At 38.0% G+C, this 24883-nt stretch overlaps 1 protein-coding gene across 3 annotated transcripts in view; it reads right to left on the reverse strand.

Moving 5' to 3' along the window:
- Positions 1–629: 629 nt before the first annotated feature.
- The window catches only part of NEDD4 (NEDD4 E3 ubiquitin protein ligase), a 120571-nt gene continuing 96317 nt past the window's right edge, over positions 630–24883 (reverse strand). For all 3 annotated transcript variants that reach the window (XM_037053948.1, XM_037053947.1, XM_037053946.1), the window contains 17 exons: positions 18726–18845; positions 17256–17459; positions 15712–15792; positions 15420–15474; positions 15270–15328; positions 14056–14121; positions 11879–12108; positions 11007–11128; positions 10798–10868; positions 9334–9429; positions 8930–9003; positions 8591–8651; positions 6090–6149; positions 5706–5813; positions 4929–5025; positions 1762–1834; positions 630–1239 (listed from right to left, as the gene is read on the reverse strand). In XM_037053948.1, the coding sequence (XP_036909843.1) occupies positions 1137–1239; positions 1762–1834; positions 4929–5025; positions 5706–5813; positions 6090–6149; positions 8591–8651; positions 8930–9003; positions 9334–9429; positions 10798–10868; positions 11007–11128; positions 11879–12108; positions 14056–14121; positions 15270–15328; positions 15420–15474; positions 15712–15792; positions 17256–17459; positions 18726–18845 (1680 nt within the window). In that variant the 3' untranslated portion in view covers positions 630–1136. The remainder of the gene's footprint in view (positions 1240–1761; positions 1835–4928; positions 5026–5705; positions 5814–6089; positions 6150–8590; positions 8652–8929; positions 9004–9333; positions 9430–10797; positions 10869–11006; positions 11129–11878; positions 12109–14055; positions 14122–15269; positions 15329–15419; positions 15475–15711; positions 15793–17255; positions 17460–18725; positions 18846–24883) is intronic.

The raw sequence follows: 24883 nt of genomic DNA on the forward strand, positions 1-24883 counted from the left end.
TTGGGTTTGTAGTAAAACATCATCCTTTTCATAGTAAACAGTATTTTTTAAAAGCATCAGAAATGTGATAATAAATTTAATACAAATTATGCATTATAACTATTCTTTGGTTATTTTTTAACAAATTATTTGGTGTTTTGACTAAAGTGACATACTAAAAATATAAAAAGGCAACTACAGAAATTAGCATAATGTGTAAACATAATAAACTCTGTAAACATATAGTTACTACGTAGTTGTGCAAGTGTAAAGAATGACTAGTAAAGGCCAGTACTATATACTTAACTTAGTTCTTTGAGGCATACTTAGAAATACTGCTTTGTGGTGCTTTAGTTTAATGTTGGGACAGGAATTCTTTTAACTGAACTACAACATGAGAGAGTGAAGACTACAGCAACGAACCACGAGGATACGAGGCTATGCAGGCAAGAGGGCGGCATTCGCATTTTTCACCCTTTGCAAATCTGAATTTGCTTCCCGTGTCTTATATACCAGTTTGTTCAGTAAAACCACATACTAACAGAAACCAAGTACTTTTTAAATGAAGAAGTAAACAATTTTTTTGCCAGTGAGTCAGCTGACTAAAAATATAGCTAACACACTTTCCAAGATTTTTCCAAAATTCTGGGCAGTAAGGTGCATAGGCAGGTCTACAGAGTAATAAACAGCTGCAGGCAGCGCTAAATATAGTGTCGTTTACTGGATATTAAAGTCTCCTTTTCCAAATCTCAGTTTTCCTTTTCAGAAAGCATAAGCTTTTCACACATGACACTTATCACAAATATTTCACAGTTATAATTTCAGTAGTTTAAGAAAAAACTGCCTGGCAAACACCGGAAAAGAGGTAAATATTAAGGACACAACTCACTATCTCAGGCACAAAGGACGTACGTAGGTCCTGGAGTGTGAACTCTAATGATAGAAGGAAACACTGTGTAAATGCAACATATTATTTTAAAGTGGATGAAGTACTGGTAAAGTTGTCACACTATTGCTTCTAATGCTTTTGTATGATTTTCTCCAATATCTGGGAAGAATCGATGGCTAAGTGTTAGTAGTTCCCTGGAAAATCTTGAGTCAAGAATTTGCTTATAAGAAAAAGTGGCAGCAACACACTGCAGATTGTTATTTGCAATCTAATCGACCCCATCAAAGCCCTGAGTGTTCTCAATTGCCATCTGAAGTTTATCCCATAATTCCTCAAATGATTCATAGGGTGGCAGATCCAAGCGATTAAAGCTGAAAAACAGAGAGGAACTGGTTAAGATAGACACGGACAAAGCAAGTGTCCCCACAGCGAGCACAGTAAGGCGGTCATTGGTGATGACCCACTAACAGATGTTTAATCACCAGGGCAGAAGGAGATACAGGATTGCATTCTAGGCATGGGCTCTCCCCATTACTGCACGGTGAAGTCCTCCTGTCCAGACCTTCAAATGTCTGGGTTCCTCTGTCATTTCAAACCCCGAAAAGGAACATTCTAGCCCCTCTTGGCACTACCCATCATTTATGCGATGGAGGCAACGTATGATCAACAGTTGAGCTGAGCCTCTCCTGAACTCCAAGCCCAGGCCTACCTGGTAAAGCAACACCTGCTCTTGGGTTGGTGTTGCCGCATCCTCCTGTCCCTCCTTCTCCCTCCCCTCCCCCTCCTCTTCCATAGCTGCCACTAACATAGCACAGAGGGGACTAGGTCTTCTGTAGCAAGAGGAGATTTGCTCTCTGAGACCTTTTTGTCTCAGGGTCTAAGAAACTGCTTACCATGTGTGGGCTCTTGGCAGCTTTTCAGGGGTGCCCCACTGCTCAACTGTAAAAGACTGTGGTCCGTTTGAGCCTATGAGGAAGAAGAGTTGCTTTGGTTTTATCTGTTCTTAACAGGAAACCCTAGGCATTTCACGACCCACTTTTTCTACTGTAGAACTTAAACATACAGAGAACTAATTTAGTTTCTTTAAACTCCAAAGAAACGGAGGCTGTCTTGTGCTTGGCGACTCTACTGTGCAGCCGTGAGGACTCCTCTCCCACTAAATCGGTCTGTCCCTGGGGTGGGATGTGTCAAGGCGCTTTGGCCGCCTCGAAGCCCTGCACTTCTGACCACCACCTCCTTCATAGGAGCACAGAGAAAATGAGTGTTTTCTGTCTTGCTTGTGTTATGCTGAAAACAGCTTTAATTTCTCTGATCATAAATTCTTACTGTAAAACATTAAAGCAATCAAGAAAAATATGATGATGGAAAAACCACCTCAGATTTCACTATTATATCTGAGGAAGCAGCCCATCATGAATCTTTTGTGTGTGTGCATCTACACAGAATTTTCCATGTGCACAGGACTGCGTCATAACTGCTACACTTTCCTTTTATTACGGACATTTCCAGAAACTCTGTTTTCCTCTGGTGTTTTCATTTAGCTCTTTCTCTTCCAATCCTCAAATCCTCCAACCACCCAGGTAAGCAATGCTGACAACCCAAGGTGTAACCTCCCATAATTTTCTCCACGTCTTGTTTTCTCAAAAAGCATTACTTTTCACACATCACCCATCACAAGTGTGTTCACAGTTAAAACTCCAGTACCTCTGTCACTATTTGTTTTCTGTCACCTGAAGTCTTATCTATTTCCCTGCCTCCTGATTCACTCACCTAAACAATCCACTGGAAAAACTCCCACTAAGTCAATTGATATAAACATGTTTCTTATTGGCTAGATAATGTTGCATTGTAATAATGTTGCATTGTAATAATGTTTCGAAGCAGTTTTTTCTTTTGTAAATACAAAAGAATTTGAATTTATATTCTAGCACTGATAACTCTGGCTCCGTGTGTGGGATATTGTTTCCAAGTTTCACAGTTTGTGAAATCAGTGGGTGGCTGAGGGCCTGGGTGCACAGAAGAGGGAAGTGGAGGCAGGGATGAAAAGGGGTGTTTGCTGTTTGCCGTGATTTTCTCTAAGGCACAGCGGAAGCCTAGGAGCAGAGGCAGGAAGAGGGAGTCGGGGGAAACCACCAGAAAGACAAAAGTGAAGAAAGCCAACTAGGCAGAAGGAATGAGCGCACTGGCTAGTGGCAAAGCTCCTGTTCTCTTTCTTCTCACTGTGGGTGGTTATTCTAGTGAAGTGGCAGCTGCCTGACAGGCTCTGCAAACAAACATAAACGAAGCTTAACAAGGAGACCAGTTTGCCAAGGAGGAGACAGGGGGCTGGCAATTCCACCAGGTAGCAACAGCTTTCTCTACGCTCGAAAAAGTCACTTAGAAACTGACTCGGCAGCAGTCCCTGGTTTCTACTTCCCAGAACAATTCTATCCTTCTTTGTTGCTCTGAGTTGGGCTCCGCTCCTAGAAGAATGATTTGTTCTTCTTGGTATCTTTAAAAGCAAGGAGGTATATCCTAAGAATCCTGAAACACCAATCCCAAAGAACCTATGCACCCCAATGTTCATAGCAGCACAATTCACGATAGCCAAGAGTTGGAAGCAACCTAGATGCCCATCGGTCAATGACTGGATCAAAAAACTATGGCACATTTATACAATGGAATTCTATGCTGCAGAAAGGAAGAAGGAGCTCCTACCCCTTGCAACATCATGGACGGAACTGGAAAGCATTATGCTGAGTGAAATAAGCCAGGCGGTGAAAGACAAATATCATATGATCTCACCGTTAACAGGATTCTAAACAAACCAAACAAGCAAGCAAAATACGACCAATGACACTCAAATATGGAACAGGCTGACAGGGTCCAGAGGGGAGAGGGGAGAGAATCATGGGGGAAAAGGGAATGGACTCACATGAACAAGTATAAAAGACACATGGACAATAACTAAGGGTGGGAGGTGGAAAGGGGAGGGAGGCAGGGAGCATGGGGTGGGGGGCGGGCAGGGTTGGGATTATAGGACAGAAACCTGTACGTGAACAAGAATTAAATAAAAATTATATTAAAAAAATAAAGTAAAAGCAAGGAGGTATCATTCCAATAAACAATATGTTAACAGGCACGAGACAAGTCGTTGTGCCCTATATCAGAAACAGTGTTTTTTTCTTACAAAGGACACCTCTGGAGTTATGAGGTAAATAGGCCAGAAAATAATTAGATAGGATATGCAAAATTTCACTTTATAGAAAACTTAATGAATAGTAACTAATTCTGAATAGCAAGAGACATATGCACTCTTATCCCCAGTCCAGCCACTCCCCACAAGATTGAGAAATAGTAGCCTAATGGGATTCTCCACCTCCGACTTCCCCCCACCCCCACAGGCACAAGGACTCCATGATCCAATATAGCTTAGTTCCACCCCCCGCCCCCATAAAGGTTCTTAAGTCCCAAAGAAATCTATTCAATTTTGTNATAGCAAGAGACATATGCACTCTTATCCCCAGTCCAGCCACTCCCCACAAGATTGAGAAATACTAGCCTAATGGGATTCTCCACCTCTGACTTCCCCCCACCCCCACAGGCACAAGGACTCCATGATCCAATATAGCTTAGTTCCACCCCCCGCCCCCATAAAGGTTCTTAAGTCCCAAAGAAATCTATTCAATTTTGTTTGGTCCAGTATCTCCCCATATGTATCCTACCACTTGACACTCTCCGTTTTTTTCTGTACGCTTATTAACACGCTGTGGACCTTCGCACACTGCCCTACTGTCTCACGCTACATGCAATGTTTTCTCCCTAATGGAATGAGAAATTTAAAATTCAAGAATGGAAAGTAATTCAGGTCACTTCATGTTTCTAGTTTTCTTCTTTCCTCTCCGATTAGAAGGTGCAAGTACATTTTGGCCCACTTCAGTGTTTCTAATTATATCACTCTAAAAAGCTTCCTTTTTATTAAGTGAAATGTCTGTATAAATGATAGGGGCTTGAGGACTAATCAGCTATGAAAAAGACAACTGGAACTGCGCCATTTTTAAGTGATGTGGAAAATCCTTACCGTAGAGTTCAGCAAATCCATTCATAGGTACCCGAGATGTGCCAGTGACAAACTGAAGTAACCTAATTCTTTTTTCGGAATCCATCATTAAAACAGCCTGGATAAGATAAAAACAGCATTTAGGAATATCACTGGAAAAAAGGTAACAAAACTATCCTGAAAAAACATGCTATCAGAATTTATTTAGAGCATTAATGATCACTTAGTAAATTTGCCATGTTTCTTTTAGTTAAATTTGTGTTTATGGGTGGTTTACAAAGTTCTTAAAAACTTTATCTTCAAGGCTCCATAGTATTCTTTAGAATGAGATTACAGTCTAATAAAGTGACAAAAATTATTCTCAGAAGTGAGTCAAGGTTTCTAAAAAATATATTTATTGATATTATTAGACATTTCTTTTTTATCTTTTTTATTGTTGTTCAATTATATATTTCTTGGTAAGACTGAAAATCACAGTTAAAGGAGCCATGTAGGAATTCTAGAGAAAACACTGCAGGTTATTACAGGTTCTCCTGAAGAGTCCCTACTTTACGAAGAAACTAAGTGCCTCTGTTAGCTGTCACTGCCATTTACTCCACCCTGAACATCTTACTTCCTTATCTCTAAGTACAGCTGGAGGTTGGGGCCATACCCAGAAGGGAGATGTATACAGCACAAAATCAAAGACAGTCTTTGCTGGTCTATGTTCTGTCTTATCTGTAAGGGAAGTTAACTGGTATAGTTATGTATGATTGAATCTATCAAAAGTAGTTTATGAAAACAGAAGCTTTCAATTACCTTCCAAAACCACTGGATGACTTGGTGATTGCTGCTGTAGCCATTTTTATACTTGGTGTGTTCTCTCCAGTCATTCACATCGACATCTCCCAATCCACACATAAGAAGCTACATAATAAGACATGTCAGTGGATTGAGTGTGGGCCTGCGAACCACACGATCGCAGTTCGATTCCCAGTCAGGGCACATGCCTGGGTTGCAGGCCAGTTCCCATCAGGGGACTCATGAGAGGCAACCATACATTGACATTCCTCTCCTTCTCTCCTTCCCTTCCCCTCTAAAGATAAATAAATAAAATCTTAAAAAAAAAGAAATATCAAACTATAGACAAGAAAAATACAGAGTAAAAAAGTTCTGTTTTAAAATAAAAATAATATTGCTTACCTCGAGTTCATTTTCATCAAAAATTTTGATAAGATCTTGTGGTATTAATTCAAAAAATCCCTAGAAGACAGAATGTATTTAAGAACCTGGTTAGCAGGGTCAGCTCCTTGGTGCCACTGGAGAAATCCCACATCCACACCGATTCCTACCTTTACACATTCGTGGGCTCTCAACTCAACCAAGATTTCAATACTGCAAGAAAATAGATGTGACCCTGGTCTGTTCCCTCACTGACTCCTCAAAGTGGAAATTTTAAAGCTTCCCTGTACTCCTCAAGCCTCCTCCTCCTTACTGTCACCCCTTCTTTACAGAAGATAGTTTCTAATATTTGAGAGAGGAAATAGGGCAGTTAGGCAGGATGGAATTCACTCAACCTTCCACAGCCCCATGTACAAAACCAGCCAGCACCAACATCATCGTGGCCTCCTTCCCGCTGCAGTGGAGAGAGGCGCCACTCGCTCCGTGGGCTCCACCCGCCTCCTCCAGCTCCTCTCACTGAACCTCCTGCTCGTGAGCAGCTCACTCTTTATGCATTTAAATTTATTCCAGCCACACCTGCCTTAAAAACAGAACAAACAGCAAACACTCCTTTCTCTTCCTCTTCACAGCTGAGTTCTTGACACTGTTATATATTACCAAATCTACTTGTTCGCCTCCTGTCTGTCCCTCAGCCCACTGCAATCTGAGCTCTGTGCCACTGCTTCCCTGAAGCTGTCCTGGAGAAAAGTCAAAAGCAACTTTGCGGCTAAGTCTAATCAACACTTTCTAGCTCCATATCTTATCTGACTTTTAAGTACGGTGTTGAGAACACCTGTGTTTTTGAAACTTTGTCTGCTGTGGATGTTTTTATTCTTATGTCTCTGTCTGCCTTTGCTAATTTCCTTTGCAGTTTTCTTTCTCACTGTCCATCCTTTAAATGCTGGTGTTCCCAGACGTCCACATGTGGCTGCCCACTTTCACCTTCCTGTTCCTTCGAATTTTCCATCTCACCGGGTCCACAGCTCCACAGCACATCCAGAGGCGATTCCCCAATCCACACCATCACCCAATCACCCATCCTTTAAATCCCCCTACGCTGTGGCTCTCCCCTCCTGAACACCACTCAAATGCACACACAGCTCTCTTTGCAGCACCACGGTCTTGGTCCCTAATCCATTCTTCACCTGGACTACTGCAGGCTCTTTTCAAACTAGCCTTCCCCTCCCTCTAATCTACTACATGTCACTTCCCGAATGCTCTAAAATGGACATTGAATCCTACCGTTTTATTGCTGAACAGCCTTAAAGGCCACCTTCATTCCCCTCACTGGACTTTGGTAGAGAAAACTACCAAACAGGATCTTCAGAATGTAGTTTGTGGCCAGCTCTCCAGGCTTAGTCTTACCTTTTGCATCCTCTCTTCCACCATAGAGATTGCTTGCATGTTCTTCAACATGTGCACAATCCGTCTCATGGCCACATTCACATTGCTGCTGCCTCTGCTCACAGCTGCATTTCCCACTTTTCTGTGGCTGAACAATCCCTCTCCTCCCTGCCCCCCCCCCCGGCCCCCTCTCCCTGCCCTGGTTTCTTCCGCTCTTCTGTGCTGCCCTAGCACTTCAGGCTCCTCTCGGTCCACTTCCCATTGTAGAGTCTCTGCTCCCTGAGAGAAGGACCTATGTCCTTTTGCCTGATACAACACCAGACACACAGTCAGTGCTCAATATCGAAGAAATGAAAACGTGTGTGATAAACATATAATGGAAGATTTTCATTTAGCTTAAGAAATGAACACCCTGACAACAGTCTAAATGTCCATCAGTTGGGGGAAGTCTAAATAACTTGTGAATTTATGTCATGAATAAAATACAGCCAAAAAACAAAGGTAGGTATATATCTTGGCATGGTAAGAGCGCTAATCAATATTTAATTAATTAATTAATATGAGGGCAGGGTAAGGAGGGAGAAAGAGAGGAAGAGAAACATCTATAGGTTGCCTCTCACATACCCCCAAACCTGGCCTGCAACCCAGGCCTGTGCCCTAACCGGGAACTGAACCAGTGACCTTTTGATTCCCAGTCTGGTGCTCAATCCACTGAGTTACACCAGCTAAGACTCCAATAAATATTTGATAAGAGAAAAGAAAACAAGTCACAAACAACATGTATAGTGTGATCCCCTTTGGAAAAAGAAACGAATGGTCTACTCCCCACCCCCACCTGTAGCACTCGTTTCTTTGCTCACTAAGGTTACTCAGGGTGAAAGGAGTGGGCCCAGGAGAGGCAAGGGCAGTGATGCGCGTGAGGGGGGCTGTCGAGGTTCATTGCATGGACCTCTTCCATGACTGAGTTTTAACAGTGAACATCTACTCACTAAAAATTTTGTTAACATAAAAATATAATTAAATTGGGTTTAAAAAGTAAGTCACATATGAATTTTTCTCTGCTGTGATAAGCCCCAATATTTAAAACTTACGGATTGTACTTGGAAATTACAGAAGAGCAAACACAAGAAGACAAATACCTCTTTAAAAGCAGCCATTTGCTTCTGGATTCGATTCACAAATCTCCACTGTATTACAAGGCTAAAAGAAACAAAACATTCTGTCTTTCTCACATGAATCAAAAAAGAATCCAAGGTACATTTATTTTTGTTAGGAACAAACAAACAAACAAAAAGATTTGCTAAGCCCATATTGAATGTGAGTGGTATTATGGCATTGTCAAAGGAAAAGGATGCTGAGGCTCTAGCTGTTGGGGAAGACAGAGAACGGACAAAGAGTCTTCCCGGAAAGAAGTACAAAATTATATCCAGTAAAGCATTTATTATAAATGGTAAAATACTTACTAACACAATACTTACTAAATATATTCCTTTTTGTTCTTATTGGTGACAACTATTTCTGATCCACCAACTTTCAACTCATGCTGATGTGTCTAAAATTAAGCATGATATCTTGATATGTTATTTTAGTGAAAAAATAAAGTATACATATTATAGTTATACTAGAAACCTGGTGTTTTAAATTAAATCCATCCAAACGCTAAGAAAACTTAAAATATTAGTTTTACTAAAATAAATATGAAATGAGTCAAATGTCAAAGAAAGCAGAAATTCTTGCTGGGAGGCAGCTTTTGATGCTGGAAAGTCAATTTAAAAATAGAGCACAGACATGTTTTGAGTATATACATTACTTAACACCTAAACTTGTTATAACATTTGTTTCATAATTCATGTACCATTTTAATTAATCAAAGTTCACAAACCTGTCCAAAAAGCTCTTCATCTATGACAAACCTGAGGTCCAGCTCTGTTGGGTCGTTTTCAAGAATCCATCTTAGTGAACTGTAATATTCACTATCCTAGATGGGAAAAATTACATATCTAACATTTGCATACATACAAAAAGAAGACACCTGAACTTACAAAGAAAGTATACTGAAGTCTGACTGAATAACTGGACCAAAGATGAACATCTTTGCCATTGGACATCTTTTCCAAGTACACACACACACATTATAAAAAGACATGGACGACTAAGCAAGGGTGACAGTAAAAATATATACATCAATAAAGTGGTACCTGCTTAAACCTTTAGAAATTGACCTCTGTGTGGCAGCAGTGGTGGTACGAATTTTATTATCTAGTTAAAGCAGTTTTCAGAGAAACTGGACTTCCATGGACACCCGGGAACACCTAGCAACTTTCTCACACGGCTTATCAGACTGTGTGAAATGTTTAAGTACCTGCAGGGACGCTGTTGTTTACACCTGGCCTAAGTTCAAGAAAATCCTCAAACACAGAACCTCAAGTAACCAGCTCCAGTAACAGTGCAATCTTATGCTTTGTGAAGAATTATACTATTCAGCCCTGACTGGTGTAGCTCAGTGGATTGAGTGTCGGCTGTGAACCAGAGGGTTGACAGTGTGATTCCCAGTCAGGGCACACGCCTGGGTTGCAGGCCGGGTCCCCAGTGGGGATGCATGAGAGGCAACCACACACTGATGTTTCTCTCCCTCTCTCCTTCTCTTCCCCTCTTTCTAAAAATAAATAAGTAAAATCTTAAAAAAAGAATTATACTATTCACACTGCTATTGTGTCACAGAAGGGCGATAAAAAATAAACTTGGTACCAAGTTTGGTACCAAGAGGTCTTGGAATCCACGTGTATGCTCACTCAGTGTCCTAAGCTGCTCGGCATGGGCTATGGTCAGGGGTTTAATCCACATGTTTCTGTGTCTTTGTCATGGCTACTCTCAAGGCCTTGCCTTTGAACAGCTATTTTGAAAACATAGGCCATTCAGCATAAATGATCACAATTCAAATACGGATGTGAGAAGTACATTGAAATGCTGAGCACATTGAAGTATTTAGGGAGGAGTTTACTGGTATCTGCAACTTTCTTTGAACTGTATCAGAAAGACAGAGTAGATTGATGGCTGGAGGGTAGACAAGTGATGGGTATGTGATAATTAAGTATAAAGACAAAACGCCAGTTGTGGAATTCAGGTTGTGGATACAAACATGTCCACTGTAAGTTTTACTTTATTTTATTGTATTTTATTTTTGAAGTTGAAAATTTTCAAAATAAAATGTTGGAAAAACCGTTCATCTGTATTTTGGAACATTACAATCTATTCATTTCTTCATCATTAAAAAATAACTCTTTAAATTATTTAGTTGCCGATTAAATTATACTCTCTCTCTCTATTATAAGTGAAAAAGACATACCACTGATTCCATATCATGAAGTGTTATTGGTTTGTGGAGCATCATCTTGTAAAATGGGCGGATGAAAAAACCTTGCAAAAATTAAATATTTAAAAAATAATTACAAGTGACAAAAATCAGGTAAATCACATTATTATTATACCTATAATTATATATAATAATATAATAGTTATAATTACATATAAGAACATTGTAAGCTGAATACTAACCATCCAACAATTTGCCATGATATACTGCCATTCCCGCTACCCGGCCAATAAACTTGAAGTAAGAGAGGTGATCTTCATTACACAGTCCAGAATTTGGATTTATCTGTAGGGTATAATTGTCCCTGCAAAGACAACCGCAGTTAAATGCTCCTCTTCATATTTCAAATAAAAATTTTAACTTGACAAATAATTGTAAGTTATCTCCCTCTTTTTAGAGTTGTTTGCCTCTTTTAGAATGATATTAGGCCACTGGACTTAATGGTTTTAAAAACAGTGATTTCTGTCAAAAGGTAGAAACAACCTGAATGTTCATTGAAAGATGCAGGGAGAGACAGACTGTGGTATGTACACACAATGGGATATTACTCAGCCTTCAAGAGGAAAGCAATTCTGACACCTTCTACAATAAGAATGAGGCTTGAGGACATTATGCTAATGAAGCCAATCAGTCATGAGAAGATAACACTCTATGATTCCACTTTCGTGAGGTACCTACAGCTGTCAAATTCACAGAGATAGAAAGTAAAAAGCAGGCTGCCAGGGCTTGGGCGAGTCAGTGTTTAACGGGCACAGACTTTCAGTCTGGGGTGATGAAAAAGTTCTAGAAATGGACGGAAGCGATGGTTTGACAACAGAGTGAAAGTCCTTACAAGTAACGCCACTGAACTGTACAGTCACTTTAAAATGGCTGAAGTGGTAAGTTTTATACTAAGTGCATTTTACCACAATTTAAAAAGTTATTTTTGAGACTACATCAGTTATACTCTTCCTTCTGGCACACTGTAACATACATTTTCCTTGCATCATACAACTCTGTTACTTTCAAAATAGTGATTTCTTTTTCTGTATACAGTCAATGTAAAGGTGCTTACGTAGCAGAATATTCAAACAACCCATAATAAGGGTTGAACATCTCCTTTGAGATCAGGAAGAACCACTCTCTGGCGACTCCTCCGTAATCTAATCCTTTTTCACCATCAAACTCAATCCACAGTCGCGCCTTGAGGAAGTCTGCCCTCTTGACACCCATAATTCTCCTGTAGGAGTCCTCCAGAACAGTTGCGCGGCGAAGTTTCATTTCGAATTTGTTTGGAATGTCATTCTGAAGACCCAGAGAAGAAAGAATTCTGGTTTAAATCAATTCAACACAACAGCAAATTTCTCTCTCATGAAAGTGATGAAATTCATTGTACTCTACCCTGTGCCCAAGACCCTTTTTCAGGGAAAACATGACTAGGGACATTGCCTCTATTTCCTCTATGGTATGAAAGAATTCATGCATTTTCTCTAATCAAGTCATAACAAAGACGTGTGATTTTTGTATCTGAAGAAGCTCCTGATGGTGGTAGGAATGCTCAGGTGACGGCATCAGGATGGTCACTTGGTGAGTTATGTAATGTCTAATCTCTGGAGTACACACCTGAAACACATGTAATATTGTGTGTCCACTGTAACTGGAAAATAAAATATGATTAAGAAAAACATTTTTTTTCTCAGAAATATTCAAGTTTAGCTGCTGTCTTGGGCCAAATTTAGAAAGTGATATTACTCTAGGAATTTATCTACACTGATGATTTCAAATAAGTTTTCAAATCCAAAAGTTTATCGCAGTTTTGATTTCCTCTCATACAGCAATTGCTGATGGAAATGCAGTTTAGTGCTCCTCCATTTGTAAGGGTTGCCTGTGCTATCACCGTTTATCTTTTCCTCTATGAGATGTCCACTATTCTACAAAAAATAATTTAAAGCAACTTTAATTTCACAATTCTAAAATTCCTCTCTTTTACTGTTGCTTTTTTAACTTTATAGATTCCCTTTTAAGTGATGTAGGTATGTTCTGTTTTTTTTCTTCTAATTTATAAATCTGATGTTGAACCCATTACTATTACCCTTTCTTGGGCAGAATGTAAGACTATGAATATCCATGAGTGTGTTTTGACTGAATTCTATATCCATTATTATTTAATTCTGTGGATTTTCAAACCCCATTATGATTTGATTGTCTCAGGCATTATTAAAAGTACTACTATTCATTAAAAAAATAACAGTCCCTTCTTTATAGAGTTATGGTAGAGATTACATGAATAATACATGTAACTTGCTAAGAATGCCCACTATGTAGTGAGAGCACCATGAATACTATTGCTTTCATGATAATTTTTGTGCTCTGTGACCTGTTTGTAAAGGCCTTGTTCTGTATCTCCTGCTGTCTGGAAGGCATCAACAATTAGGTACCATAACATGTCTACAAGTGTTCAGAGTGACAAATGGAGAACTGAGTCCATCTATTCCGCCAGCATCTTTTCATTAAGACAACATATTTACCAGACAAATAAATCAACAAAGAATTTTAAGAAGTAGAAAACAAATTTCCAGAGCAATTTTAATATAGTTATTATTGAAGATGAGTTTAAAAAGTTGCTAATCTTTTAGGATTTTATTTGGACACAAAAGACTTGTACTAAACAACTATTATATTTCATTTTTGTTGAATTTTGGGTAGAAAAAATATCTGTGGTAGCTGACCCACCATCTTAAATCTGAGAAAGCAGGCTTCTCTGGCTTAGAATGCAAGAAAGTGTAACGCAATATAGCCACCTAGTGGTAGTATTCCTAACCTGCAGGGAAAGGGGAAATTATGAGCAAACTAGAAAAGTATTTTTAAAAATGGTCATCACCAACCGAAATGAAATAGATGGGTAGATAATGTGTTTTATTTCCAAACACTGAATCGAATCTCCTCAGATTCTATAAAGTCAAATTCCCACAAACCCCACTAGGAAAGTTTGCCTTTTAAAGGCAAACATTTAATATTATTTTTCTAAATTACAGGGTATCTTGAAAAATAAAGACATAAAATAATTGTGGTCTGTAATAATATATGAAAAAATAAGCATCCTTCCCCCATAAGAAACTATAAAGTTGTTACAAATATAGAACAAATTCTACGTTACTTTTTTTGACCCCTCCACTCATTTTAAAAAGCATTTTCCATTATTTTTGGTATATAGACATTCACTCCTAAGAACTCATTATAAGTATTACTAACCTGCTTCTTCAACTTTCTTCGGAAGAACTCATACTTTCTTTTATAATCCCTGGAGTAGGGCACTGCCTTGAGTTGAAAATTTAGGAAAAATTAAAAAGTTTAGGTTGTTTTATTTTGAAAGAATTTCCAAAGTCCCCCTCTAGGTATTTTACGAAGATAAGTTAAAGGCACTGAAAGAGGATATTTGGAAAGAAAAGTTAAATTTAAAGAAATACAAATTTAAAACTTTAAAAATTTTAATTTCTCTGTTTAAGATAAAATTGTATTCAGCAATTCCTATCTATGGCTGTAATTTTCATCATTCAATATACTTGAAATGCAACATGCCAGAAACAGGAAATGTCTTCCAAGTAGAGAAATATTAAAAATGAAAATTTCCATTTCTGAAGAGACTTTCTAAGTGATTTCTCCATTAAGAGAACAATTTGAAAAATGTACTTTTCCCTTGAACTTTGAGGAGTTGCCTTTTTTATCCATTATTTTAAAAAAACTAAACATGGAGACTAAAGAGTAATCCAAAAGAACTATGCCTTCAATTTTACTTATTTTCATACATTCTAAAACAATTAAAATCTGAAAAACTAAAAATGGAAAAAGTCGCTATATAACAGAGGATAATGATTTTTCCTCTCAATTAAGCCAACTCAAGAGTCGAATAAACATCTCACATGGCAATATTTACACCTAAATATAAGTGTGTCACATATATGAGTGATATATATATCATATATACAATATGACATATATCTTATATATATATTATATATCTCATATATTGTATCTCATATATACAATAACTTCTTATATCTCATATATACAGTAACTTCTACTAAAAGTTCAAGATACCACCCTGGAGTAGACAGGGTGCTGTCCACATCCTCCCGCCACAATGTAGGCTCCGCTCTGACCCACCGTGGCTGACCACGCCCTGTGTCAGACAATGGCAAGTCCCAGCCTGAGCACAGCAGCCCACACTTGTGCATTCTGACTGTCTGGCTCACTAGCCTCTCAAAGCTATCGAGTGGGATAAGGATAATGACCTTATATGCTTTTTTCAAATAACTGAGACCTGGAGTAGGGGTAGTGGCAGGGGAGAGAACTGTAAATGTGCTTTCCTTTCAATGCCTATTAGGGTGATGCCCTTGACCATTCACCCTTGAAGAGACAGGTTAGAGAACAATCCCACCACAGCATACTAATACAAAGAGACTCACTGGTCCAGTTATTGCTGCATTCTGCAACCGAGGATCTTCCCATTGTGTTCTTTTTATATCTGAAGAGTAAGAAAAAAATATGCTTTTCATTCTTATGCACAAAACTCAGTATTATGAAAATAATGTAATGAAAAATCACAATGCACATACTGTGATTTATGTAGAAGATTCTTCCATCTGTGTGAGTTCTTTCTTCCCATCCTGGCTATAATAAAGAATGTACTTCAATTATTTTAGAAAAGGGTTTTAGATATAGGGATAGAAGAACAGCATTGGTTATATGCTTACTTTAATTTGCATATTTTATTCTTAACACCTTAATATTGCTTATTTAATATTTAACTACTTATTTAACATTATAGTTGCTAAAAAACTACCGTATTCCAAACTACAGAACATTTGAGATAGCCAGATGACGTCGGCAGCAGCTCTGTGAACTCACAGGTAAAGGCCCCAGGTCATTGGAAAGATCGAGCGATGTCTTTCCCCTCAGTTGAGCTGGAATTTTCAGTCTTGGATCTTCCTTTTTTGGCATAGGAAATGAAGAAAACAACACATACACAAGTTTTAAGATCACAAGAGTCAATCTGTTACTATGTTTTCTAATATCAATGGATATTTAAACTATTCTTTTATTTCATTTGCTTAATCTGTAAAATAATAGTTTCCCCATGTAAAATCTATCATTCTGAGGTGACAGCATTCGGTTCTCAGATGTCAGAGTAGAGTCTGTGGTAAGTCATCACCTCTTCCACAGAAACCCTTCAGGGTACTCCGCCCCACTCCTCAGGGGCTGCGTTACTACACAGACCTCGTCTCTGAATGGAAACTGGTGCAAGGAAGGAATGGTAAACCAGACCACATGCTGCTGCTGAGGCCCTGAATATGCTTTTCTGCATGTCAAGGTACTGATTTATTAATATTTTTGAAAGATAGGATGATAAGCTCAAATAGGTTATTAAAAGCAACCAAACTGTTGAAAAATATAACAAAATTCAATTTGTTTGGATTAACTTCTATATATTATTTTAATACAGGGTCTGGCAGAAGTAGCGCCTGCTTGAGTATGGTTGGTAGGGTAATAATATGGGTATAATAATTCATAGAGGTTTTTAAAAAATATTTTATTTATTTATTTTTAGAGATAGGAGAAGGGAGGGGAAAAGAAAGGGACAGAAACATTAATGTGTGGTTGCCTCTTGCACATCCCCAGCTAGGGACCTGGCTAGCAACCCCAGCATGTACCCTGACTGGGAATCAAACTGATGACCCTTTGGTTCACAGGCAGGCGCTCAATCCACTGAGCCACACTGGCCAGGTCTAAGTTATAGTTTTAATTTGAACATTTCATCTGAAATATCATATGGTGTGCCTGAATATGATATTGTTATGTTACAGATTTCCATGCTTATGATTTGGTAATATAAGATTTTGTAATAAAGAAAAAGGGGGGTTATTTGTGCTGGTCCCTGTATTTGATATTAAATTATTATTATTATTATTATTATTATTATTTTAGGTACACTGGTCTTTTAAATAAATTGATCACGTCTATTTATCTGCTGCTAATTTTCGGTAATTTTTCTATTAGTGGTGAACAAACAGCTAAATAACATTAAGACTTAAAATAAAAACCTTATTTTATTTGGCCTCAGAAGATTTTTTTATATTAAATGAGGTATGGTTTGAAAGTACTTGGGAACTATACAGCCTCAATAAAGGTAAAGGATTATTACTGAATACCTTCCTAAGCATATGACTAGTGAATTAATAGGAAGTGATGTATCTACATGACAATCACCCAAAATATTTAAAAAGTCATAAACATACCCTGAATAGAAATAATACTACTACAAATTCAACAGATCTTTAAATGAATACTAGAAAATATAGGTTGTACAGATGCGTACTTAATGATGACCAAGAAATATACATAAGAGATTACTGTTGTTGTTCTCAATGCAAACTGGACAGCATGAAAGTTACCCAGGTGGTGGTTTTGGTGTTATGGTCAATAAAGAAGGGTCTCCCGTTTGGTGCGTGCCGGAGTTCCCAGCCTTTCGGAAGAAATCCTTGCTCCATTTCAGACGGCTGAGTTGCCTGCGGTGCGGAAGCACTTGTGGGGGCCTGTGGTTGCGGGCTTGCAGAAACGCTTGGGCTCAAGGGCAGCTGACTGGTCTCCACTGTGGCCTAGCACATTAATTAAATCATGTTGTAATGTTTTATAGAGAGCTCACAAATAGCTGTGGTTAAAAAGGTAACAACCTGCAGACAAAATACACACTTATAAATAAGCCTAAACACTGGAGGCTCCTTTTGTAAATAAAGCATTTTGTTAAACTTTGTTTTTAAAATAGTTTCTAATTTCTCAACTAATTCTTGAGCAGAAAGATGCTAGTTAACAACGATGCTGGTGGTGCATGTGATGGAGAAAGCTAGGTCAGGGGGCCTGTGCCCCAGCTGCCAGAGGAGCCACCGTGCCAATTAGAGGAGGTTGTCTTTGCTCACCCGAAACACTCACAGGTGGGGAACTCTCCATACACAGAAGTGGGTTCAAAGGCTGGGTAGACAAAATGAATGGCAAATACCCACCACCGAAATGGATAATTGAAATGTAATGTCACTTGATGAAATATTAGGCAATAATGAAAAGAAGTACACTGGATCTATATATACAACAACACAGATAGGATTTTATAAACAATACTGAGCAAAAAAAAAGATTTAGAATTATACAGGATATCTTCATAAAATTTCACATGCACAGGCATAAACAATATTTTGCATTGCTTAGCTCTCTTTGAGAGTACATAAAATAGGTTAGAAGAACACCCAGCAAATTCAAGACAGTGGTGCCCTCTGGGGAGTAGGACCAAGTGTTTGGTTAAAGTGTTTTATCTGTAAAGTTTTATTTTTCAAAATAAAATGTCTAGAAATATATATGGTAACTTGTTAGTGGTGATAAATTCTAGGTGTAAAGAAAACGAGTATTTGCTATATTATTTTCTGTACTTTTCAATGTTTAAACATCTCTCAATAAGAGAAATGCTAAGATAAAATAAATATTTTCCTGAACATTTACAAGGAAATGTTACAAATACACTCATTATTATCAAGGACAGAATGTCATCAACACAAACTTAAGAGAAACAAATCACTAACATTATCTTTCAGATACATAATGGTCTTAATCCATTCAAATTACAAAATTACCCACTGGACTAGACCATTTACTTTGTTCTCTGATTCCCAATTGGACTAGGTTTACATAATGTCAAGTGGTAATTCATGCATAAAAGAGATCCACAAGAAACAGCACTTAGCACCAATGTCAGAAAAGAATTAGAATGTGCTAGAAGCATCCAGTGTATACCACAAAGTGATGTGAGAGCTTCCACAGAAATATGATGTTTTCAATCATGTGAGGAAACAAGTTAATGGATAGATTGTGGGTACCTGTACAGTGGGCTTTGTCCATGTGGTGGTTCTGGAATTGTGATCTACATAATACAGTCTTCCTCTTTCATCTTGTTTTTCTTCCCAACCTGGTGGTAGTCCAGATGAAGTAGGCAAAAGCTAAGGTGAAGAATAATGGGAGAATTAAATATGACTACGAAGAATCCTTGGAAAAGGACCATACTTCTTTGTTGCTGCTACCTCTCTTTCAAATGAAACATTTTTCAAATCACACTTGGAAGTGCACAAAATAAACTGTGTAACAGTTCGCTCAGACAAAACAGTAGGCAACAACGATGAGGGTGGTGACGCTGAGAGAACACGATAGAAGAAAATGTGGTCCAGGATGGAAGCTGCATTTACCTCCTCACATGACCACATCAGAACTGCAACTAAATTATTGAACAATCAACCTCAATAACCTATCAATAATCACTTTTAATTTACACTGATTAAATTCTCCAATAAAAAGACATAGTGTATCTGAATAACTAAGAAAACAAGATCCATATACAAGGCATGTCTGGAAAAAGTCCAGCCATCATCAATATAACGAGAATGGTTTGCACAACATCATTGTAATCTGGCAGCCAAGGAGAGTGGACCGTAGTGCACATGTGTGAAAAATGATGACTTCATTGTTCTAGTCAGTGGAGGTGGTAGATGTCACTGAGTGAGCATGTGCACTGTGTGGCCGTCTCATTCAAAATGACTGAGCAAGCAGAGCAACAAATCTGCATCAGATTTTGCATGAAACTTGAACATTCCTCCATGGAAACTATTCAGATGACTCAGAAGGCTGAGCTATGGGCAACTGGAGATTGTTTGCTCATGTATCACATATTGTGCAGAGTTTTTTGGAGAAGCACCAAATCACCCAGATGACTCAGTCCCCATACAGCCCAGATTTGGTGCCCGGCAACTTCTGGCTTTTCCCAAAATTAAAATCGCCTTTTAAAGGGAAGAGATTTGAGACTGTCAATGGGATTCAGGAAAATAGGATGGGGCAGCGGATGGTGACTGGGAGAACTGTGAGGTCCCAAGGCACCTACTTTGAAGGGGACTAAGGCATCATTGTCATATGTACAATGTTTCTTATATCTTTTTCAATAAATGTCTCTACTTTTCATATTACATAGCTGGATACTTTATGGACAGACCTTATATATGCAGTCTATAAGAGATTCACTTCAGATGGAAAGATACACACAGACAGAAAATAAAGCCATGTAAAAAATATTTCATGCAACTTGAACAATAATTTTAAAAATTTAAAAAATATTTCATGCAAATGGAAACAAAAAAAGAGTTAGGGTAGCAATATTTATATTACAAAAAATAGCCTTAAAACAAAGGCTATAATAAGAGACAAAAAGGACATTATCTAATGATAAAGGGATCAATAAAATAAGAAAATATAACCTTTGTAAACATGCAGCCAACACAGGAGCACCTAAATACATAAAGCAAATACTGATGAACATAGAGAAATGGACAGTAAGGCAATCATAGTAGGAGACTTTCACAGCCCACTGACATCAATGGATAGATCTTCCATACAGAAAATAAAAAACAACATAGTGAGTGGCCTTAAATAATACAGTAGACCAGGTGGATTTCATTGGTATCTTCAGAGCACTTTGCCCCAAAAAGCAGAATATATATTCTATTCAAGTGCGCATGGAACATTTTCTAGGATAGGCCACAGGTTATGACACAAAACAGGTCTCAGGAAATTTAAGAAGACTGAAATCACATAAAGCAACTTCTCTGGCCATAATGGTATGAAACTAGAAATCAATCACAAGGAAAAAATTGAAAAACACATGAAAACGTGGAGGCCAAATAAAATGTTACTAAACAATGAATTGGTTAACAATGAGATCAAAGAAGAAATCAAAAGAGTTATTGAAACAAATGATAATGAGAACAAAACCACCCCAAACCTACAGGACACAGTGAAAGTGGTCCTAAGAGGGAAATTCATAGCATTACAGGCCTACCTCAAGAAAAATCTCAAATAAATGATCTCACTTTACACTTAAAGGAACTAGAAAAAGAATTATAAAATCCAAAGTGAGTAGAAGAAAGAAAATAATAAATATCATGCAGCAATAAACAAAATAGAGTGAAGGGGCAATACAAAATATCAATGAAACCAAGAGCTGGTTCTTTGAAAAGATAAACAAGATTGACAAACCTTGAACCACACTCATCAAGAAATAGAGGACAAAATAGATAAAATCAGAAATGAAAGAGAAGTAACAACTGACACCAAACAAATACAAAGAAGTGTAAGAAAATATTAGGAACAACTATATGCCAACAAGTTAGATAATCTGAATGAAATGGAGAAATTACTAGAAACAATAATCTTTCAAAACTAAATCAGGAAGACTCAGAAAATCTGAATAGATTGATCACAATCAATGAAACTGAAGCACTAATCAATAAACTCCCAACAAACAAAAGCCCTGGACCAGATGGTCTCACAGGTGAATTTTACTAAGCATTCAAAGAAGAACTAACACCTATCCTTCTCAAAGTGTTCCAAAAAATTCAATAGAAGGGAAGACTCCCAAGCTCATTTTATAAGTCCAGCATTACCCTAATTCTAAAACCAGATAAAGAAAAACTACAAAGAAAGGAAATTATAAACTAATATCCCTGATGAACATAGATGCTAAAATCCCCAATAAAACATTAGCAAACTGGATCCAGCAATATATTAAAAAGATCAAACACCTTGATAAGTGGGATTTATTCCAGGGATACAAGGTTGGTAAAATATCTGCAAATCAATAAATTAGATACACCACATAAACAAAATGAAGGATAAAACCATGTGATTATATCAGTAGATGCACAAAAAGCATTCCATGAAATCCAGCACCCATTTATGATAAAAACTCTCAGCAAAGTGGAAATAGAGGGAATATCAATGTAATAAAGGCCATATATTACAAACCCACAGTCAACATCATACTCAGTGGGCAAAAACTACAAGTGTTCCCCTTAAATTCATGAACAAAATGGATATCCAGTTTCACCACTCTTATTCAACATACTACTGGAAGTCCTAGCCATAGCAATCAGACAAGTAGAAAAAATAAAAGGCATCCAAATTGGAAAGAAAGGAGTAAAATTATCAGTATTTGCAGATGACATGCTATTATATGTAGAAAACCTGATTGATTACACCAAAAAACTATTAGAACTGATAAATGAATTCAATAAAGTAGTGGGACACAATTTAAATACCTGAAACTGGTTGCATTTTTATACATCAATAATGACTAATCAGAAAGGGAAACTAAGCAATAATCCAGAGTTCTAGCCAAGATGAAGGCACAAGCAGAAATGCTTCACTTCCTGGCACAACCAAAAGAAGGATAACAACCAATTAAAAAAATAAACAACCAGAACTGCCAGGAAACCAAACTGCATGGAACTCCAACAACCAAGGACTTATGGAAACATTCATCCAGACTAGTAGGAGGGGTGGAGATGGGCAGCTGCAGAGAGGGAAACCAAGGTGGAGGACTGAACTGGCCAGGTGGGGCTGGCAGACCAGAAAACTAATGACTCAATACCTCTAGCTGTAAAACACGGAGGGAGTTGCAAAGGCGGGAGAAACTCTCGGTCTCACAGGAGAGCTGGTTGGAAAGTGGGGCTAGAGTGGAGCAAGCAAGCGGCCTTGTTCCCTCTCTGACCCCTCCCTGCCAGACAGTGCCACAATGCAGTAAAGAGAGTTGTCCCACCTGGGTGAGTATCTAAGGCTCTGCCCCTTACAACACAACAGGTGCTCTGAGAAAAAGAAATATGGCCCAAATGAAAGAACAGATCAAACTCCAGAAAAAGAGCTAAGTAACCAGGAAACAGGCAATCTATCTGATACAGAGTGCAGAATACTGGTAATCGGGATGCTCACAGAATTGATTGAGCTTGATCACAAAATGAAGGAAGAAATGAAGGCTATACGAAGTGAAATAAAGGAAAATATACAGGGAACCAACAGTGGAGGGAAGGAAACCAGGACTCAGATCTAAGATTTGGAACAAAAGGAAGAAATCAACACCCAACCAGAACAGAATGAAGAAACAAGAATTCAAAAAACTCAGGAGAGGCTTAGGAACCTCTGGGACAACTTTAAGTAATCTAAAATCAGAATCATAGGGGTGCGAGAAGGAGAAGAAGAAGAGAAAGAAATGAACATATAATGAAGGAAAACTTCCCCAATCTGCTGAAGGAAATAGACCTCCAGATAGCCCAGGAAACCCAGAAAATCCCAAAGAAATTGGAACACACCAAGGCACATCATAATTAAGTTACCCAAGATTAAAAATAAGGAGAAAATCTTAAATGCAGCAAGAGAAAAGGAGACAATCACTACAAAGAAGTTCCCATAAGACTATCAGCTGATTTCTCAAAAGAAATCTTACAGGCAAGAAGGGACTGGAAAGAAGTATTTGAAGTCATGAAAGGCAAGGACCCATCTCCAAGGTTACTCTATCCAGCAAAGCTATCACTTAGAATGTAAGGGCAGATACAGTGCTTCCCAGATAAGGTAAAGCTAAAGGAGTTCATCATCACCAAGCCCTTATTATATGAAATGTTACAGGGACTTATCTAAGAGATAGAAGAAGATAAAACATATGAACAGTAAAACGACAACAAACTCATAACTATCAACAACTGAAGCTAAAAAACAAAAACTAAGCAAACAACCAGAACAGGAACAGAATCACAGAAATGGAGATCACACAGAGGGTTACCAGTGGGGAGGGGGAGGAGGAGAATGCAGGGAAAGGTACAGGGAATAAGAAGCAAAATTGGTAGGCATGAAATAGACAGGGTGAGGGTAAGAATAGTATAGGAAATAGAGAAGCCAAAGAACTTATATGTACGACCCAGGGACATGAACTAAGGCACAGGGGAAGCTGGAGGGTGGGGGTGTGCAGGGCAGAGGGAGGATAAATGGGAGAAAAAAAAAACTGAGACAACTGTAATAGCATAATCAATAAAGTATACTTGGAAAAAAGCAACAATCCCATTTACCATAGCATCAAAAAATAAAATAAAATACCTAGGAATAAATTTAATCAAGGATATTAAAGACCTGTTCTTAGAAAATTATGAGACATTGAAGAAAGAAATTGAAAAAGATATATAAGTGGCAGCATATATCATATTCATAGATAGGAAAAATTAACATCTTTAAAATTTCCATACTACCCAAAGCAATCTATAGATTTACCACAATTCCTATTAAAATACCAACAGCAGACCTCTCACGTAACCAGAACAAATATTAAAAAAAATTATATAGTATTACAAAAGATTCCAGTCTCAGCAATCTTGAGAAAGAACAAAGCTGGAAATATCATGTTACCTAATATCAAACTATACTACAAGGCCATAGTAATCAAAACAGCATAGTACTGGCCTAAAAATAGGCATATAGATCAATGCAATAGAATAGAAAGCCTGGAAATAAACCACGCCTTTGTCAAATATGGACAACCAATATTTGACAAAGGAGGCAAGAACATACAATGGGGTAAGGACAGTCTATTCAATAAATGATGCTGGGAAAATTGGACAGGCACATGCAAAAATGAAACTAGATCACCTCCTTACAGCATACACAAGAATAAACTCAAAATAGATTAAAGACTTAAAAGTCTCAAAACCATAAAATTTATAGAAGAAAACAAAGGCAGCCCTGACTGGTGTGACTTAGTTGGTTGGGCATCACCCCACAAAGCAAAAGATCACTAGTTCAATTTCAGGTCAGGGTACATGCCTGGGTTGTGGGTTCAGTCCCTAGTCAGGGCATGTACAAGAGGCAACAGATTGATGTTTTTCTCTCAAATCGATGTTTCTCTCCCCCTCTCTCTCTCTCTTCCCCTCTCTCTAAAAATAAATAAACAAAATATTAAAAAGAAAAGACAACGTAGGCTGTGAAAAGCTCTCACATTTCTCATAGGAACATTTTTTCTGATATATGTCCTTGGGCAAGGGAAACCAAAGAAAAATAAACAAATGGAGCTACAAGCAACTAAAAAGTTTTTGAACAGCAAAGAAACCATCAACAAAATAAAAAGGCAACGTACTGAATGGGAGATGATATTGACTGATGATACATCTTACAAAAG

Source organism: Sturnira hondurensis, unplaced genomic scaffold, assembly GCF_014824575.4.
Source record: "Sturnira hondurensis isolate 20B ecotype Veracruz unplaced genomic scaffold, ASM1482457v3 Scaffold0008196, whole genome shotgun sequence".
Taxonomy (NCBI): domain Eukaryota; kingdom Metazoa; phylum Chordata; class Mammalia; order Chiroptera; family Phyllostomidae; genus Sturnira; species Sturnira hondurensis.